General features: G+C 44.9%; 1 protein-coding gene across 2 annotated transcripts in view; it reads left to right on the top strand.

Annotated features, from left to right (window-relative positions):
* The window catches only part of SMAD4 (SMAD family member 4), a 29,206-nt gene extending 12,847 nt beyond the window's left edge, over nt 1-16,359 (top strand). The window contains exons 5-12 of one of the 2 annotated variants that reach the window (XM_082337193.1): nt 325-540; nt 2,324-2,443; nt 2,600-2,710; nt 4,543-4,593; nt 7,259-7,442; nt 8,422-8,590; nt 9,863-10,001; nt 11,193-16,359. In XM_082337193.1, coding sequence (XP_082193319.1) covers nt 325-540; nt 2,324-2,443; nt 2,600-2,710; nt 4,543-4,593; nt 7,259-7,442; nt 8,422-8,590; nt 9,863-10,001; nt 11,193-11,404 — 1,202 coding nt within the window. In that variant the 3' untranslated portion in view covers nt 11,405-16,359. The remainder of the gene's footprint in view (nt 1-324; nt 541-2,323; nt 2,444-2,599; nt 2,711-4,542; nt 4,594-7,258; nt 7,443-8,421; nt 8,591-9,862; nt 10,002-11,192) is intronic. The other variant, XM_082337194.1, reaches the window with a different exon arrangement.
* Nucleotides 16,360-19,537: the final 3,178 nt, after the last annotated feature.

Genomic DNA, 19,537 nt, shown 5'->3' with positions numbered 1-19,537 from the left:
TTAACCACGTCCAATAACACGATGATGGACTAGAAAACAAAATGCTGTTGGAGTCCACTACTGGGGGACCAAACTGCTTGTTTGATAGCAGTAAGCAAAATAAACGGTTTGCTTTTCCATCCAGTTACGCTTCAAAATTCCCTGCTGCTGACTTGAAGTGTTTATTTGTAATTGAGAGGAATGCCTTAGCGATGTTTATAGCGGTTAAATCCTCCCCCCAGTAGTTTTAATAGCACCCTTATTGCTTGAAAGTAGCAGTGCAATTTGTAGTTAAATCCTGAAAATGGAGTTGCTGTGCCTGTTTAACCGTTCACTTCTTCGCAGCTCCATCAAGCATGTTGGTGAAAGACGAATACGTTCATGACTACGAGGGGCAGCCGTCGTTGTCTTCTGCCGAAGGCCATTCAGTCCAAACCATCCAGCATCCACCAAGTAACAGGGCATCTACAGAGCCTTATAGCACCCCAGCCATGTTAGCTCCTACTGAGGCTAGCACTACCAGCACCACTAATTTTCCCAACATTCCTGTGGCTTCAACAAGTAAGATCATCGAGATTATATGAAATACTAAACTGTGAAAAAAGTGCAAAGATAACCACTGATTTTTGCCAAAGCAGATCTTGCGTTGGAACTGTGCTGCTGCCACGCCACGCCGCTGAAGTGCGTGGCGATATGATCTAGGCAGTCTCCTAAGTGTTAACGTAAGGTTTTAACTCGGAGCATAATTTGAGTAACTTTTCCTGGTGACCCAGTCTTTTTTCAGTGAGACTGACACTACCCGAGCGTTACGAGACTGTTTTGGATATGCCAAAGGTTCAGCGATACAATGTTAAGACAATTGACTGCTGACAAAACATTATGGCTGTTATTGGAATAATTCTCATAGGAATGGAATTCTTTTATTATTTTTATTAAAACAGCAAGCGGTACCACATACGGATATGCTGTAAGGTGGCAGTATCGAGAGTTTTTCAGCCAATTCTGTAGCGTTCCACAGCTGACAAAAGGAGTCTTCCAGTTTTAACTTGATTATTTTTATAATGGCCCGCTGTGCTGCCTAAGTGACAGCCCTGATTCATATTTTCACGAGTCCGTTGGAGTGCTGCGTTGAAGTTTTTTCTTACTTTTCTGTGTGTATTTGGTTACAAGTGGAAGAGTCTGGTTTACCAACATCAAACCTCACACTTCACTCCAGCGGGACGATAAAGCAGTTAAGTACGCAGTGTCCTGCAGCCCTAACGTAGGGAAACCATGAAGTTTGGAGGGGTTTCACATGCTCTTCGTCACCTTAATATCAAAGATATGTGACTAGAATGGATTTCGTGTTATCCAATTTGAATTATGGTGGCACGGTGTTTTGATCATGTTCTTTAATTTTAGCCGACAACTTTTTTGCTAAAACTGACGATGGTTTTGCCAAGCTGGGATACGATGTCTGTATTTGTCTCCAGCAGAGAAAAAAGGATAGGCAGTTTAATTGTATCGCCTTTGCACAACCGTTAATAATAACTTTTTCTCATCAGTGCTATAATTGTTGGAGCCAAGCGGACAGGAAAAAAAGCTCGGTTTTAGGTTTTAGTTCAAGTTTTCGATGTGTTAAATTCTGCTAGCCACACCAGTTTGAGAGTGCAAGTGTACTTGTGAAACTGCTGATCAGTTTAGTGTTAATGGCTGAGCTGAAGCCTTTTAAAATCAAATTCTGTTAACCTGTTCTGAAATATCTGTAGTTTTACTTTAAAGCTTAGACAATTCTTGAAATACTTACTTGGGAGGAAAAAAAAAAAACGAGCAGCTTTCTTAGGAAGGAGTCCAGTGATGTATGCAGCTCTATTCAAGCACTATTTTTAAAAATAAAGTACTGTTCAGTCCGTTTTGGAGGAACATAAATTTAAGCAAACGTCCTCCTTAGGAACAGTAGTTATAATATGCTGAAAATAAGCAACTTATTGGGCCTACCGTTGGCCTGTTTGGATTCACACCAAATCGCCTCATGTTGTTATTGAACAAAACCTGTGACATCTCTTCTTCTTTCCTTTGGAACTGAAAAATGAGATGTGAGCAAAACAAAGATGCGGTTGATAAAGAGAGTTCTCTGCATACTTCTACTCCTAAAATATTAAGGGTGTCAGAGTCAATATTAGCTGATGCAGAGCATCTTGCCTAAGACACTCTGGTGGGTGGAAAAAAAATACTGAAACCAAACTTGTAGGAACTGTGTATTGCAGTGCCCTTAGTTGGGTGTATTTTCCTACCCAGTAGTGCTGAGCTCTTCTTAATTCAAATTTTGGAACGTTCATGAATAGGTAGTGTGTTCTTTTACCAGGTCAACCTACCAGTATATTGACAGGTAGCCATAGTGATGGACTCTTACAGATTGCTTCAGGGCCTCAGCCAGGAACTCAGCAGAATGGGTTTACAGCTCAGCCAGCTACTTACCATCACAGTGAGTATATACATATGTGCACTCTTCTTAGTTTTCTAAAACCAGTTTCCAAATGTTCAGGAGAAATAGAGGATTAGAAGTGAGATGCGGAAAAACTCCCTTAAAAACCAACCACTCCTTTTTTTTTTTTTTTTTTTTCTTTTTTCTTTTTTCTAGATAGTACTACAACTTGGACTGGAAGTCGGACGGCAGCCTACACACCCACCATACCTCACCACCAGAATGGCCATCTTCAGCATCATCCACCTATGCATCCTGGACATTACTGTAAGTAGTGCGGATTTTCAAATCACTTTGTTTTCAGTTTTCTTGAATGGTGAGGGCTCGTTTGTGATTATTCTTTACCCTCAAATCCTTTTTTTTTTTTTTGTTATAGCACTACCATTGCTATATTTAGTATATTCTGACAGTTAAATGTAAGAGCTTGATGGACTTTCCTCTGTTAAAGCAGCAGAGATTAGAAATTCAGATAGCTATAGCGATACCATCTATATTATAGGTGTCTTACTATACCTAACAAAACTAGCATTTCCTTTCTAAACTTCTGGTTTTAAAGCTTTGCAATCTTGTAGTAAATATTTCCTTTGCGGAAAAGGAAGTTGATTCAGAATGTGGTGTTTGGATATTTTTCTTTCAAAACTTGGAAGTTCCTGGCAGGTTTTATTTTCTAGAAATTTTGAAGTCGTGTCTTAATGATGTAACAATCAACATTAAGCTTTAGAAGATGTATGTCCGTGTGCACTAGCCTAAAAGAACTTCGTGAAAGCTCGTGCAGGAAAGTACTTCTCAATAAAGTGGTCTTGCCACCACCTGATTCGTGAGTACGTTTGGCACACACACTTGAAAATCTTTTTCACCTACGAAATAGGACCACAACCTCTTGTTTTAAGGTACAGGAGATGGGAAAGAGAAAAAAAAAAAGCGATCAAACTTCTAGTATAAGAAGTGTCTAGCGCAGTAGATGAATACAATAGATTAGATACATTATAAGAGTATAGTGCAAAAAAACCCCACCCAAATTTAAATTTTTCTAAATTTTGTGGCAAAAAGCTGGAATGGTTCTTTTTTTCCTAATATAGTGCTTAACCAGATCACTTGTTTGCAGCAGTTGTTGTTAGTGGAGGGGAGAATATACTGTGAGTTAATGTTAAAATGACTTTTCAGCTTGTCTCTATCAAGAAAATTGTGGTTTAGGTACAGTTATTAAGTTTCGTTATTTTGTTCTGTTAGGATCCCACTTCATTTATCATCTTATTTGTCAGTGAAAACTTCAGTGGTGCTGTAGATACTCTATAAACGTTTCTCAGTGCACGTATCTTTCCATAATTAATATTTGTAACTGGCTGGTGATACCACATAGAGCTTTTCTTGGCTGCTGCCATTTCTCACTTCAGAAAGTTGCATGTTTTGACACCTACCAACGTTGTGCCTGTTTTGACATCTTGTTGCGAAAGCTGCTGTTACTTATAATACTATGTTTAAGTCTTTCCTTCTTGTTCGCTGCTGCCCGTAAGGGACCTAGTGAGTTTATGGAAGTGGAGAGGATAAACTGACCAATACCAAGACCGTATTCAGTATTTTTTTCTTTAGAAAATGAGTTCTCTAGGGCTTTTTTCCATCTTCAGGGAGTGTTTCTTACGGACAAGTCCACAGTATGCTGGGCAACTTGTTCTGTGATTGATGAACTAATGAAGTGTGGTTTCTGACAGATTTATATCATGTGCCTCTATGTAATGATTCTCTCCTTGCCCAACCTGGGGGCAGATGTGAAGCCGAAGTCCTAATTCTATTACACCTCCATGCTACGTCTGGTTTCTGCTCTCTCCCGGGGCTTGAGCAGCATGCAGCCTTTCCTCCTGGGATACTAATGGAGCTCTTTGCTCTACTCAACTTGTGATTTTTTTGTAGGAAACCTCTAAGAGCGTACTTCTTCTGTGGGCATTTTTCTCCCATGTCAGATTTGGCCAATTGATTCAGAAATTACTGGGATTTATAACATCTGGCATCCTCGCAAGTCTCTTCTTTTCATAGGAAAACAAGTTAAGAAAGAAAACCTTATTTTTCCTTGTGTAAAACAAATTGCATGTTTTCTTTTAAAGGGCCAGTTCACAATGAACTCGCATTCCAGCCTCCTATATCAAATCATCCTGGTGAGTAAAATCTAACGTGTAATGCTAAGATTTGTGGAAGCTAATAACTTCCTGCTTTGAGTCTGGTTGTGGATTTTTTTTTTTTTTTTAATTGTATCAAGTACTCTGAAATTTGTGAGAGAGAGTTTCAAAAGCAGAGGAAAGGAGAGGAACCATTTTGTGATAAGTCGTCTTTTGAATTCGCACCTCTGTTTTGAAATAGTGACGTACTCTGTGAACTGAATTTAATTTAGATGCCCAAGTCAAAAATTGCAGTCCTCAAACCCACGCTGAGCCGGAGGTGTCTGAACTCGGAATGTCCTTGATCCTAAACTTTGCAGGGTGCCTGAAGTTGTACTTTTTGCCTGCTTAGAAACATCATGGAGTTTAGCTCATGCCAAAGCCCTCTTGGACCCATGATCTAGAAGTCCAGCATCACAGCCAGATACCCTGAAAGACAGATATCGCCCTTCTTAGCATTTTGGTGCTGTTTGCATACAAGCTGGCTCTTGCCAAGAGTCTTCGTTAACGGTAGCAGTTCATGGAACCGAAGAAGCCTTGTCCTGCGGTGCAAGCTAGCTCCGTTGCAGGTGCAAGGTGGTACTCTGTTTTTAACAACAGCAAAGCTGTTGCCTGCACAGGGAGAGCTGCAGAGTTGAAAAGCCTAAAAGTTTAACTCACTTATTCATCGGCCAGTGAGTACATCAGTACCAGAAATAAAACTCTTGATAATTGTTGGCTGAACTTAACTGTAAGCTAAATGGTACTTCATATTATTTAGTATGTCTTTTTCACCGTATTGATTCGCCTGTTGATTTTACCCTTTTCAGTCCTGAGAGACATGAGTATTTATTCGAAGATTAAAAAACCTAAAGGAATTCAGGCACCTTGGTTTATTCTTTTCTAATAAAAACAGAACAACAGTTTCTTAAGATAAGTAGGTGTGCTTTTGGGTGCCGCGCTTTGTAACGAACGAGTACCACCTCTGGCACCGGGAGAGCTGTTTTTCCCGTTGGCTTATCAGGCTGCTGTGTTTAGGTCCTACTGTGTTAGCTCTTCTGCTTCCCCTGTTTTGAGTACGCTGCAGCGCTGATTTTCTTTGCCCTGCCCAACAAGCTGCTTAAGTGCCAGCTGTGTTCCCCTTTTGTGGAAATGGGCCCTTATAGTCAGCAAAGGTGCTGAGTCATGGAATCATAGAATCGTTACGGTTGGAAAAGACCCTTAAGATCATTGAGTCCAACCGTTAACCCCGCACTGCCAAGCCCACCACTAAACCACATCCCTCAGCACCACGTCTACACTTCTTTTAAATACCTCCAGGGATGGGGACTCAACCCCTGCCCTGGGCAGCCTGGGCCAGGGCCTGACAGCCCTTTGGGGGAAGAAGTTTTTCCTAATATCCAACCCAAACCTGCCCTGGCGCAGCTTGAGGCCGTTCCCTCTCGTCCCATCGCTTGTTCCTGGGGAGCAGAGACCGACCCCCCCGGCTCCAGCCTCCTTTCAGGCCGTTGCAGAGAGCGATGAGGGCTCCCCTCAGCCTCCTCTTCTCCAGGCTGAGCCCCCCCAGCTCCCCCAGCCGCTCCTCCCCAGCCTTGTGCTCCAGCCCCTGCCCCAGCCTCGCTGCCCTGCTCTGGCCACGCTCCAGCCCCTCCATGGCCGCCTTGGGGTGCGGGGCCCAGCGCTGAGCACAGCATTCGAGGGGCGGCCTCACCAGTGCCCAGCGCAGGGGCACCATCACCTCCCCAAAACCCCCAATGACTTAAGCTTATGGCAACTTTAGGATTTAATGTGTCTGCAGAGAGAAACTCTAACACTGAAAGCACGCACGACGAACTGCGCAGAAGGCTTGACAAGCCAGTTGCTCCCAGGTAGCACGCAAGCGGCAGATACACGTATACAAAATCCCTTTGCTTTGTCAGGTTTCCTCGCTTACCTGAGTGTTTGGGCTTTAGTTGCATCCTCTAGGGAGTCAGGGTTTCCTTTCCTCACATGGTAGCTTCTTCCAAGTATCATCTTTATAGCCAGTTTTTCTTTTTAAAATAGGATGAGTTAAAAGGCACCTCTTTGCTATTAAAACATGCCATTTTGTTCTGTTCCCTTGCTTAATACTTCCTTGTTTTATCCCAAACCTGACTTTCTTGTGTGCAGACAAGATCAGGAGGGGATCTTTGATGTTTTTCCCCCGTTGCACTGCGTGCCAAATTTGCTTTGCTTTGCAGGGAGGATAGAGAAAACTGACTTCACCTAGGAGGTGTGTATATATATAAATTAAGCCAGATCTGTTTGAGAGTTCGTTTCTATCAGCCTCACCATGAATAGGCATATACGTTTTACTTTCTTTACGCTAAAGGAGGACAAAATCAAGCTGTAGTCATAAGGTGCAGGAATGCAGATGGTTTACAAAATCTATCTGGAACGATAAACCGTACAAAGACTTGTAAGATCTTAACTCCATAAAAACCCTAGCATTGATGTGTGCTCCAATAAAAACGACAAGCCCACGTTCGTTGTAGTAGGTAGGATTTTTCTGTGCTAGCAGACCTGTCTTTGTCTATCTGAACTTGCTTATGTGAGTGCGCACTCTTACTCTGAACGACAAAAGCGGTTGCAGAAGGCTTAATTGATTGGAATGGGTTTATAGGTTTTTCTTAAGCCTTCCCGTCAGTTAATTGTATATATTTTTTAGCTCCAGAATATTGGTGTTCGATCGCATATTTTGAAATGGACGTGCAAGTTGGGGAAACGTTTAAGGTCCCTTCAAGCTGTCCAATTGTTACTGTTGATGGATATGTGGATCCTTCTGGAGGAGACCGTTTTTGCCTGGGCCAGCTTTCCAACGTGCATAGAACAGAAGCCATCGAGAGAGCAAGGTATTCTGCAGATCCCGAAAGCTCCAGCTGTCCGTGGTATTTGCTAATATTTTGTTTTGCCTTCAGTCTGTGCCTCCCTTTTGAAATGACAAGTGTGGTACGTTTCTTTTAACTGAATTAACTCCAGGAGAGTGTATCTTTCTAGGCCGCTACTGTAATACATTCAAAATGTGAAGCGGGTGGCAAAGACCTTCAGCGCTTTGCAATAGCGCGTTGCTTTTCATTGCTTTCAAAGGCTGTGCCTTCGAGGATAAAATTAGCAACTCGTGCCATTATGTATGCAAGCTGAATATTAGCTCTCCACACCAGAGAGTGATGTGAGAATAACTGCAATATATAGATTTGTCAAAGGAGCAAAGGAAGGTTGATGGAGAGCTAGTTGGATTTTCGATCGTTCTCACCATGCACGTGCTAGGCTTTGATGTGGAAGCACAGAGAACCGAAGCAATCTTGTAATTTTTTTTCTTCTTCTTTGAAACGAAAAGGAATAAAACGATTCCGCCTCTTCAGAAACGTTGCATTATGACAGTCAAAACGCTAGATTGCTGTAACGTGATCCAAATGAGCATACCGTTCTGCATTCAAATGTGGCTTTGTGTATACACTCGAGTGACTTTCTATACTGGAATGCTTGTGGGATTTTACACTTCGGAACAGAACTGAATGCATTTGGTATCCCAGCTCTGTATTGTCAGTGAGCGCGGTAGTTGCTACTCAGTTATCATTGCTTCTACGTTCTGTGTTTCCCATAGATCTTTACGTGGTATTACAGACCATTTTTTACTTTACAGATTTTGTGTAACTGTATACTAACTTAGATATAAGATAACAACTACAATTTCAAGTCCTTGTATGAATGGAGTGTAAATGAATGTATCACAAACGACTGAGAGCTGGAGAATCGTTTATGGTTTATTTAGTAAAGGTGTGATTTATAGTACATATACACAGGCGCATTGGAACGGTGTTTCTTTTTAAGGTTGCACATAGGGAAAGGGGTGCAGCTGGAGTGCAAAGGAGAAGGCGACGTGTGGGTGAGATGCCTCAGCGACCACGCGGTCTTCGTTCAGAGTTACTACCTGGATAGAGAAGCAGGGCGTGCGCCGGGGGATGCTGTTCACAAGATTTACCCAAGTGCATATATAAAGGTCGGTTGGCTCTTCCTAGATGAAAATTGTGGGGGAAATAGCATACATTTGGTTCTTGTAAATGGTAGGGAAGCTATGCGACGCTGAAATAAATGTAACTGCTTTTGATTATCCTTTAAAAAAACCTAAAACTTTCCCTTTGACAAATCGCTTAAGGTGACTTTCTTAAATGACTCTGAACTGAAAGTATCATCTAGATACTACTAGTAACTAATATATAAACAATACTAAAGTAACTAATTTTGTATTTTGTCACAACCTTGATAGCAGCTTTTTGTATTTTTAGCCCTACAGTTTTAAATTAACTGCTACCAAAATTTTTAGCATAGGTTATCTGTTTCTTTACTCTTTCTCCAAAACAAGAAAAGTTGGGAAAGTATATATAGACGCAGTAGAAGCGTAAAGTGCGTGTTAAAGTGTTACGAACGTGAAGTGATCCAGAGGTCAGAGAAAGTTGCATAGAAACAATTTATTTTCAGGAGGTTCTTACTTGCACATGCCTGTGCCAGGCTTCAAACTTTACTTAGGACAAGTCACGCTTGTAAAAAATCATTCTTGAATTGGAGATAAACTGCTTGAAGTTTGCAGTGATTTTTTTTTTTCTTTTAATCCTCAGTTTTGCAGGCAGGTTGTGTAATGAAGGTGAACGAAACCCCGCTGGCCTCTGTGTATGAGTTTTCTAGTACGAGACCAGAGTTCCTCTGTATATTAGTGCCAAGCCTGATCACAAAGATATAAAATGCCACCAACCTGAAACCTAGCTGCTGAAACTTCAGGCCTATCAATTATTGGTATTTCTTTTAAATAGACTAACACATTTCAGTAAAGTGGCGAAGAAGAATAAAGTCTGACAAAGTTAAGCAGGACTTGTTGTTTTCCATTTTATTTACATGCCTATTTGCTGGAAATCCTGGGATTTAAGTAAAAAAGTCAGGATTTTATGAGCCCGTAGCATCCTTCAGACGTTGATCCTGCGGTCAGTTCCGCACAGGGTGCTGCTTTAGCCTGCTCAGCTCAGCCAGGTTCTGGTATTGCCGGTGGCGGTAACGTCATATAAGAAGAGTCGCTAAGAATCAGCTTTGATGGATCATTTCTGTTGGAAATTAAACTAGTCAGGGAGGGTTTGCTTTGACCCAAGCATATGGTGAGACCGTAGAAGTTGCTTTGGGAGAGGAGAGAGGTCTGGATTATTGGGGATGGGTGCTGAGGAATTCTTTCCTTCATTGATTTCAGTAAGTCTACATAGTTTGATAATTTTTTTTTTTTTTAAAGGTGTTTGATTTACGCCAATGTCATCGTCAGATGCAACAGCAGGCTGCCACTGCCCAAGCTGCTGCCGCTGCTCAAGCTGCAGCAGTAGCCGGAAACATCCCTGGACCGGGATCAGTAGGTGGAATAGCCCCAGCCATTAGTAAGTACATTAACTGCTCGGTCTCTTTTTTTCCTCACCTGAAAACAAATAACACAGCTCTCCCTCGTAACGGCACCCATCCACCCGCTGCCCCTGCAGCAGTACCAGTGAACTTGGACTGAGGTAGCAGGATTGGGGCGAGGTGGGGCTGGGGTGGCATTGCGGTAAGTCTGGATTCATTCACTTCGTACCTGCTCCGCACACCAGTTTTCACTCTCTGGTCTTCAGGGCATGTTGGGTATGCGGCACAACAGAAACATTTATAAACAAGGTCAAATAGCGTAACCCTATTACTTCAAACAGAGAGACTTTTGGCTGCTTAGACCCAAGCTTGAAAAATAGTCTTTGAGATCTAAGCCCATAAAAGCATTACTCAAAACAATGGGGATTACTGAGTGACAAAGGCCTTGACTAGGTTTAGGGAAACTTAATATTAAGATTCTTGAGAAGAAGAAGAAGAAGAGAGTGTGAGGGTGTTTTTCTTTCTTTGTATTTATTTTTTTTTTTAAAGTTATTTTGGGCTAGAGTTTTCTTAGTTGCTAAATTCTAGATCCTTGAAATCATACCCAAGTACTTTTCAAAGTGTAAGGACTTACTTGTCTCAGACTGCTTGACGTGCCACAGTGTTTTCTGGATTCCTTGTATTGCCAAATGGCTCTTGCCAGCTATCCTGTAAATTGCTGAAGGCATTTTGGGGAATGTATTTAACTTCTGTCATAGCCATACTTGTGATTTGAAGTTTGGCAGCTGTATTCATCTTTTTATTTTATTAGATGTAAGTAGTATAATTTGTTAACCCAGCTTCCTGCAGGCGACCAGTCTTGAGTTCTTATGCTGCAAAAGCAGCATTTGGCAAACCTCAAGTATAAGTATATTTTTTTTTTACTGTATTTCCTAAATAAGGTTTACACGTGTTGTATCACATGAGGCGTTAACGTTTCATCATGTCTGCTTTATCATAAGGAGTTTTATGTTTCAACACCCTTTCAAGATTGCAGAATGATGAAAAAAAAAATGTAATTGGAAGAAATGCAAAATAATTGCTGCGTTCATTGTGGCAGAGATCTAGAAATACGGATTGTGGTGAGAGGGCATTGTACCCGAAGAAAGAGCCAAGCAAACAGGAATGGCTAAACAAACATGATAAAAGAGCATGTCTGTGAACACTTACTTGACAACTCTCCTGTTTAGGTTTGTCAGCCGCTGCTGGAATTGGTGTAGATGACCTTCGCCGCTTATGCATACTCAGGATGAGTTTTGTAAAAGGTTGGGGACCTGATTACCCAAGACAGAGCATCAAAGAGACACCGTGCTGGATTGAAATTCACTTACACCGTGCCCTCCAGCTTCTAGATGAAGTACTTCATACCATGCCTATTGCAGACCCACAACCTTTAGACTGAGATCCCTCTGCTGCACTGCTGTGGGCCATTATATTGTGAGGATGGTGGATTGTAAAATACAATTCTGTTTATAACCTGAAGATATATTTTACTTTTGTTCTGCTTAATCTTCTAAAACCAGGTTTTAAAAATGTGTTTGCCGCCTTGCTCTTAGCAGAAAGAAACTGAACATGCAGAATTTGGATTTGAGTTATTTTCAGAACTTAATTGTCATAATACATGTCTCAGGGCTTAAAGTGAAAGGTAAACGCCTTATAGAGACTTTACAGTATTGGGTTTGTTCCCCTCGAAACTTTCCTTCTCTAATATGGCATCTTGGTGATAAGCCTCACAGGAGCCTTTTGTATGCAGAATATATATTATATATATATTTATATCTGAAAATTCCTTCTAATAGTTATAAACATTTACCTTAGAGCAACTTTAAAATTCCAGCTGATTTGTGATGTTCTTTTTAGGGAACAATAGTTAACAGAAGACTTCTTTATTTTGTTGACGATCTCGTTATGATTTTTCCGGATTAAAAGCTTCTAAGCTGCCAAAAAGTGAGGGATGAGGCATACGTTGTTGGCATTGATTAAAAATAGCGAGGAAAAGCAATGTGGCTTTTCCTTCACTAGTTTTTAAAAAAAGATATCGTAGATTTTTATTTATATAGACACGTGAGTTTTAAAACACTACAGGAAATGGATACTTTCAGTGCTGGCACTCAATTTAAATATAACATGAAGTTCCCAGTCTGCAAAGTTGCCACTGAAATTGCGTAATGAGTACCTAATGGCAGGAACATATTTTCATAACTACTACTGACTTCTATGATTTTACTCAAGTAAAACTTGGCAGGTATTTTAAAAAGTTGCATGACTCTTTTTACTTGCATATACCATTGAATCATGTATAATATTACATCGATATTTAGGATCCAGTTTTTGTATCTGTTCACCATTTCCACTCAGGGCAAGATGGCAAACTTGTTTTTATACCTCTCGGTTATTTTAAGCCCTATGCCATCAATGACCGTATCAATTGGCAATGACTTTGTATAGAGAATTTATAGTAGAAAAAAATGCAAATGTATTGACTGTATGACAGATACAATATGTATGCTTTCTCTCTAGTTAATAGTATAAATAAAATTATGAAAACCCTGATTTTTTTTTTTATAAATTTAGTTTGCTTCTATTATGTAATTCTGCACCTTGAAACCGTTGATCTTGAGTGATGGATTACTTCCCTTTGCAAGACCAGCAGCAGCAGCAGCCAGGAGCGGTAGGAATTTTTGTTGGTTTCAACTCGCCGGGAAGCAAGGCCAATTTTTCTTACCTTCACCGCTTCTCACTAAAAGCATGTCCTGAGGATATCTCCTGGCTATTTGATGGGGTATGAAGAGGGAGCAGGAATTCCTTATTTTTCAGCATACGTGTAGGGAGTTGGAGCTTAGTTAAGCAGGCTTAGAAGTACGTAGACTCCGACTTAAGTCCTCCAAGCGCTGCCGGTTCGATCTGCCTGCCGTGCTGTACTGAGCCGACCTGGCAGCACAGTTGTAGTGGTTAACATAAGTAGAAGTCTTGGAAGAGATTCTTCAGAAGGTTTTTGCCAAGTTTCTTGCATAGTTTCAGGAATCTGGAGAAGGCGATGACACACAGTGTTTAGGTATTGCTTCCCCCATACGCTGAATTCTTACGAAAGAAGTCAGCAGTCATTGTTTCTGTCTTGGGCGTGGAAGCGCAGAAGACGGATGACTTTGGAGCGATGGCCAGAAATGGAAGAGTTTTCTCCATATTTTCATTAACAGTCTTGCCTTCTTCAGACTTAACTTCTAATGAGATCACTTTTTTTTCCTCTTAAGCAGCAATTTCTTGACGTTTGGAAAAATAGCATTTGCTTTTCTCAAGACCTTTAGTTGAAAACCTTTTTCATTTTCCTTTCTCTCCTCATGATCTAGTTTGGAAAAGCATGCTGCTTCGGATTCTTGAGGAACGCTTCCAGTAGAGGATTCTGACTACCTCCATCCTCAGCTCGTTAACCAGCAGCTCCGTTACGCTTCATCCACAGCAGAAAACTTGATTTTGGGGGAAGAAATGAAAAGCCTGACTACGCGTTCTTCTTGCCGACCTCCCTTTCGAATCATCTGCCCTGTTCTTACTGCTGGGTTCGAGGTGCCTTGCCTTTTGGGAAGCATCTAGCCTTCTGAGCGATGAATTGCTCATAACAGACTCGTCCTTGGATTAGGAGTCCGTGAGCTTACTCCCTGTTGACCTTTGCGGTTCTGCAAGGTGCTGATCTTGGAGGATGGCTGATCTGTATAGGGCTACTTCACAGAAAACCCTCTGTACCAGTTGCTTGCGTTTTGATTGTGCCAAACTTTGGTAAAATAGTGAAAGATTGTTTCCACCTGTTGGTGTTCTTGCCTGTATTACAGTCTGAAAGAATTCAGCTGCTAAGACCAGGTTTTTTTGCACATGTTTTGCAAGTCTCCTGAAGTCTCTACCTACAGTGAATGGTACCTACAGTGTAGTATTTAGATGGCCGAAAGTGTTCGGAATAGAACAGCAAAATAACGTCAGATGAGTTTATCAGAACCAAGAGGAGAAAGCTGAACATTGTGTGAGGCAGTAAAAATACTGAAATGGCATTCATCTTATCCACCCCGCAGTTACCGATAAGATGCAGTCGTAACCGGTAAAGGGCAAAATGAATCTCATTCGTAGTTTTTAATATGCCTTTAACTTAATTTTTGCACTTTATTTCGTATGACAAGGCATAAAAGGCAGCGCATAATGGATTGGAAACCCTTCAGCAGCAGCGCGTTGAGTCTTTGACAGTCTTGCATTTATGTCTTTTTCTGAGATTCGGAAAAAGAGCTACAGCTACTTGACAGCCGTGATGATCCCCATACGCGCTGTAGGCAGGGATGTCAAGAATGCCAGAATCGCGGCTCCTCTTCAGCTCCGAACGTCTCAAATTCAATGAATTTAGCAAGTATTTTTTCAGCTAGCAATCTCTTGCCTTGCGATCCTGTTCCCGTGTCTGCTCTGCTTAGTTCTTTCGATGAAGTAATCACCCCTGTGTTTCTCGCCCGCAATTGTGCGCTCCTCAAAAAAAGCGTTGTGCTGGACTACTTCGGGATTTCGCTTCGTGTACTGGAGAGCTGGGATTAGCACCGGAAGGTTTGGACGGCTTTAGCCGTGGCGGTGGTAGTTTTGAAAGCGAGGGCGTTTAAAGTTAACACGGTAGAGATGTAGGAGAGGAAACCTTTTCGCTGCAATGGTTTAAAAATACTTAATTCTAACAGGAATCTCTTGGAAGGAGCCGTAACCGCTAAGCGGTGCTGGTTAGAAACGGTTGTTCCTTGCATCGCTTTTCTGGGCTTGATAACGATGTGCGGAGGGACCTGGACCCCCTGGCTGCGATATAAATCACTTCATTACCGGCTCCAGCGTACTGAAACGCTGGGAACCCAACGCTGGTCCCTCCCTAGAGAGGGACCTAAAGTACGAAGGAGACAAGGGTCTCCCCCGGTCACAAAACAGGTCTGTAGCAGCAGTAGTCATTGAACCCGTGTCCAACTCCTGTGCCTTACCTTTGAGACCATCTTACTTCTTGCGACACTTGTAAAGACGACAGCGTCCTCTCTGCGTAGCTCAGGAACGACTGCCTCAATTCTTTTACGAGGAACCATGAAAAAATTCCTATGCCAGTGTATACGGGGGGGGGGGCTTCTGCCTCTGAACCCTTCAAATGTTGTTTACGTCTTGATGGTGGTCTTTATTGAGACATCTTTAATCTCTTCTTCGAAGAGTAAGCGCTTTAGAAAGGACTGTCTCCTTGGTTTGCATTTTTACTCTGCTACGCAGCGTGACTGGGATGGCTGGTCGCTTCTTTAACGCAACCGGTTAAAGAGAGCCAGATGGGTCTTCCTCTAAGTGGGATTCAGACTTAAGAAATCCTCTTTCCTCCCCTCCTTCTCCTGTCATGCTACTTAACATCTGCTCTATAAAATCACAAGGTGCTTCGTTGTCAGGTATTGTTCAGGGGACAATTTTTGAGAGGTTACTTGGTTTTTTAAAGTAAGACTTAAAAGCGATGGTCTTGCCTGGTCCTGCCGATAAGAGGAGTGCTTCCATGACTGTAACAGGTTTTTGAGGACCACGGTGCTGTTCTTGGGCCTGAGATTTGCAAGTTGCCCGTTGTAGGCATTTGTGTTATTCACGAGCACTAAGCTGGTTGCTTCTACCCCTCATCGGGGTAGAATTTGGTCCTGGACAGGGACATGAAACCAACGGAAAGCACTTCTCCAGCGGTCACACGTAGGAGCTGGATGCTGAACCGTCGCGTCATCCTCCTCCAAAACGCAATTCTTGATGGCGTGTTTCTGAAAATGATCTGGGAGGCGCGACCAGGCTGAGTCCCAGCTTCCGCGTACGACGCCGCTGAGGTCCCCGAGAGCTGACTTGGCTTTTCAGCGCCGTCAAAGTTTCACTTGGCGAGACCTGATGGAAAGCAGAACTACTCGCGACAAAATCTCCGGAGGTTTTAGCACTGCTGGCTGCTGTTGGGCCTTGCGAGTGATACATCGCTCCTAAATTTACAGGACTTGATTCTTTCGAGCTCACCAAAATCACCTAGCGCTTTCTTGCTCCAGTACCTTTTTCTGTGTCTTTTTGGTGAAGTTTGGTAGCACTACTAAGTTGTGATTCAGCTGGATTGAGAGCTGCGAAGTACCCATAACCCAAAACTCACCGTGAGAGGGTTTTTTGAGCATGAAAGCCTAGTTAAGCGTTTCTTCTTTTAGCCATTGCCTTTTGATAAGCGGTCAACAGAATTCCCAGTAGTTCCTTTGTAGCTTACTGTATGTTTTTCATTAGACCTAGTTTGTGGATAATATACTGTAGTTAACTTTCCTGAAATTCTGTAACAGAGTATGTTTTTGATTAAAAAAGGTAAAGATTCAAGTCTTCGGCTTCTTTATTTCATGGAGGGGAGAGCTTTTTACCCTGTTTCTGGCCGGCCAGACTGCTAGCCGCAGTCTCGAACTGCGTCGCGGCGAGGAGAGCTCTCCGGGGCAGGACTGCGATTTCAGAGGTCCTCTTCTCGCAGTCTCACACATCGGATATTTCGGTGCAACCAGCATCGAACCCGAATCCGTGTGCAGTGTCCAGCGTGGCAGACTCCTGTGCACCTGAAGGCAGGCAGGCGCCGGTCTGTCTTCAGCTGGAGCGGCACAACAGTTTTGTGGGTGGTTGTATTAATAGAAATTATTTCTTTAAAACTTCCAGCCAAGCCTTGCGCGTGCGTTGCGTGTTGCGAGAGAGAATTAACATGGTCTCGGAGCAAAACCGGAGCAAGTACCGGCTCTCTGCAGCCGTTCACGCGGGTGAGTGATTGCCATCCTCCGTTAAAAGGTGCCCGGGAGCTCTGCTCCGTCCGCTCCTGCCCTTGCCAGGCTGCAAAACCCTTCCCAATAAGTGAATAAAATACCAACAAGTCATGAGATCTAGGAAAAAAGCAGGAGAGAGGCGATGCTTTTGTAATGCTCTGGGCCTCTGCTGATCTCAGAGACATCCCATGGTTAGAGAAAGGGGAGAAAAAAGCAAAACAACCCTCTGAACCCCAATGATTTGAGTATGAGGCAGGGAGAAAATTCCTTTTTATCCGCAGATCTGGCGGCCTGTTTGGGCAGGAACGGGTACGTGCGTGCACACCCGCTCCCTCTGCAGCGGTGGCTCCCCCAGTAGCTGCGGAGGGACGGAGGGCACCGATGCGCAGGTCATCGAGCGTCCTGAGGTGCCAGGGCCATAACTAATGCACACGGTGATGCTTCCCCCAAAAACATCTTCCTGGGCGTACGGAAACATCAAATACTTGAGTTCTCCCCGCAGATTAATTTCTTGTCACCAAGACTCCCCTCTTATTTGCGCGGTCCCTCTGTAAGCTCATCGATCACCACCTAAAACCAGTTTTAGCTCCTTGCCTCTCCAGCAAGCTTTCCAGACTCTCCCTCCCGGCGCTGTCACAACCCTTTTAGACCCACCGGCTGGTCGTGACCAACGTAAAACCATTGGATCTCACACCGGTGTTCTCTCTAACACCGAGCAACTCCGAGCCGGCACGCGATGCCCCACGTTTAACTCCCCTGACTCCACCACGCGGCTACAGGCTCGGGCTAAATCCATGGCACAAAGCTAAAGCAGGACCAAAAAGCCTTCGTCAGAGCACTGCCTCCTCCTGCCCCGTCATCCTGCGGCTGAAGCGTGGGCTTCCCATTCCTGGCAAAAAGATTACGAGGCTGGATTGTGTTTTTTCATCTTTCCTTGGTCTGCACGTACAAATATTCATAGAATCATAGAATCGTCAAGGTTGGAAAAAAGACCCTTAAGATCATCGAGTCCAACTGTCAACCTACCACTGCCAAGTCCATCTATACCATGTCCCTAAGCACCACATCTCCTCGGCTTCTAAATACCCCCAGGGATGGGGACTCAGCCCCTGCCCTGGGCAGCCTGGGCCAGGGCCTGACAGCCCTTTGGGGGAAGAAGTTTTTCCCAATACCCAACCCAAACCTCCCCTGGTGCAGCTTGAGGCCGTTCCCTCTCGTCCCATCGCTTGTTCCTGGGGAGCAGAGACCGACCCCCCCGGCTCCAGCCTCCTTTCAGGCCGTTGCAGAGAGCGATGAGGGCTCCCCTCAGCCTCCTCTTCTCCAGGCTGAGCCCCCCCAGCTCCCCCAGCCGCTCCTCCCCAGCCTTGTGCTCCAGCCCCTGCCCCAGCCTCGCTGCCCTGCTCTGGCCACGCTCCAGCCCCTCCATGGCCGCCTTGGGGTGCGGGGCCCAGCGCTGAGCACAGCATTCGAGGGGCGGCCTCACCAGTGCCACACTGGTGTGGCACACCATATTGTAGAAACAGATATTGTTTTCCCCTGTACAGGGTAGGGGAGAATGCAACACTGGGGATAAACTCCCTGGTTTTCCTAGCTGAGCCCCAGCGCCGTTGCCAGCGGCTGGTACTGTGTGTGCCCATGGCAAAATCCCTGTCAGCCATGGCCAGAGCCTTGCTGCCGGCCGATGCGGTTCCCAGGCCCCGCTGATGCCATGCCGGTCCCGCTCCCCAGCTGCAGCCCGGAGCTGTGCAAAGCTTGGGTGGGTTGTACTGTCCGATGTCACCAGTGCTTGGACTAATTCCTAAACGAGCTCGTATGCTAACGACGTCCGTGCTCGGCAATGGGAGGGAGCAGGTGGCCGGGGTGGCTGCGAGGCCCCTGCGCCGTCCCAGGGTGTTCAACAGCTTTTGGGCGGCAGCTCGGGCCCACGAGCGCGCCCGGCTTCGTGCTTACCCGGCTGCTGGAGGTGGGAACCCCGGGTTTGGGCAGGATGGCGCCAGCCTGGCACGGCGAGCTGCGGCGATTTGAAATCCTGCAAAACCCAGGGGTTTGGTTTTGGTGGTTTTGGTTTTTTTTTTGTTTTTTTTTCTACCTGTAGCTGCACCGCGGCAGAACCGGAGCTGTGGGCATGCTGCTCCATCGCTGCTCCTGCAGAAGGGTGTGCGGCGATGGTGTCACACGTGTGTGCCCCCCGAAGCCTTTAAGGGACATGGGGCTGGCGGGTCCCGTGGCTGCTGGGGCTTCCCTGGCATGGACGGGCTGGGGACAGGCGCCATCGAAGCCATCCTGAGCTCTGCAGTGATGTCCCGGTGGCCATGGCACTGTCCCACCTCACATTTGTGCCTTGTGTCTGGGGCAAGAGGGCCTCCGCGCTGCCCGAGGGGCTGGGGACGTCCCCGTTCCCATGCCAGACCCCTGCCCACCCGCCGGTGCCGGCTGCGTTCCCATGGGAGCACTGGGGTGACCCAAGGGGCACAAGGCCGCCATCCCGGGGAGCCTGGCTGCGGTGCTGCTGCGGGGCCATGGGATTTTGGGGCTGCTTTGCGGTGCCGGACGCCCTGGGGCCTCTGGGGTGGGTGCCACTAGATGTCCGTAGTGCGCCATCAGCCGCGGGGAACGTCCGCCATGTGTGCGGGGAAGGGGCCCAAGCCCACCCAGGGCCACGGCAGCCCTGCAGGCCCAGTGGCTTCGGGGGCAGGGGCATCCCACAGCCGGTGAGGGCCACATCCCCTTTCCGTCATGTTCTCCACGGCCAC

Source organism: Platalea leucorodia (assembly GCF_965183815.1).
Source record: "Platalea leucorodia genome assembly, chromosome: Z".
NCBI classification, from domain to species: Eukaryota; Metazoa; Chordata; class Aves; order Pelecaniformes; family Threskiornithidae; genus Platalea; species Platalea leucorodia.
The sequence above is the reverse complement of the archived record's forward strand: the minus strand, read 5'-3'. Positions and strand labels throughout refer to the sequence as shown.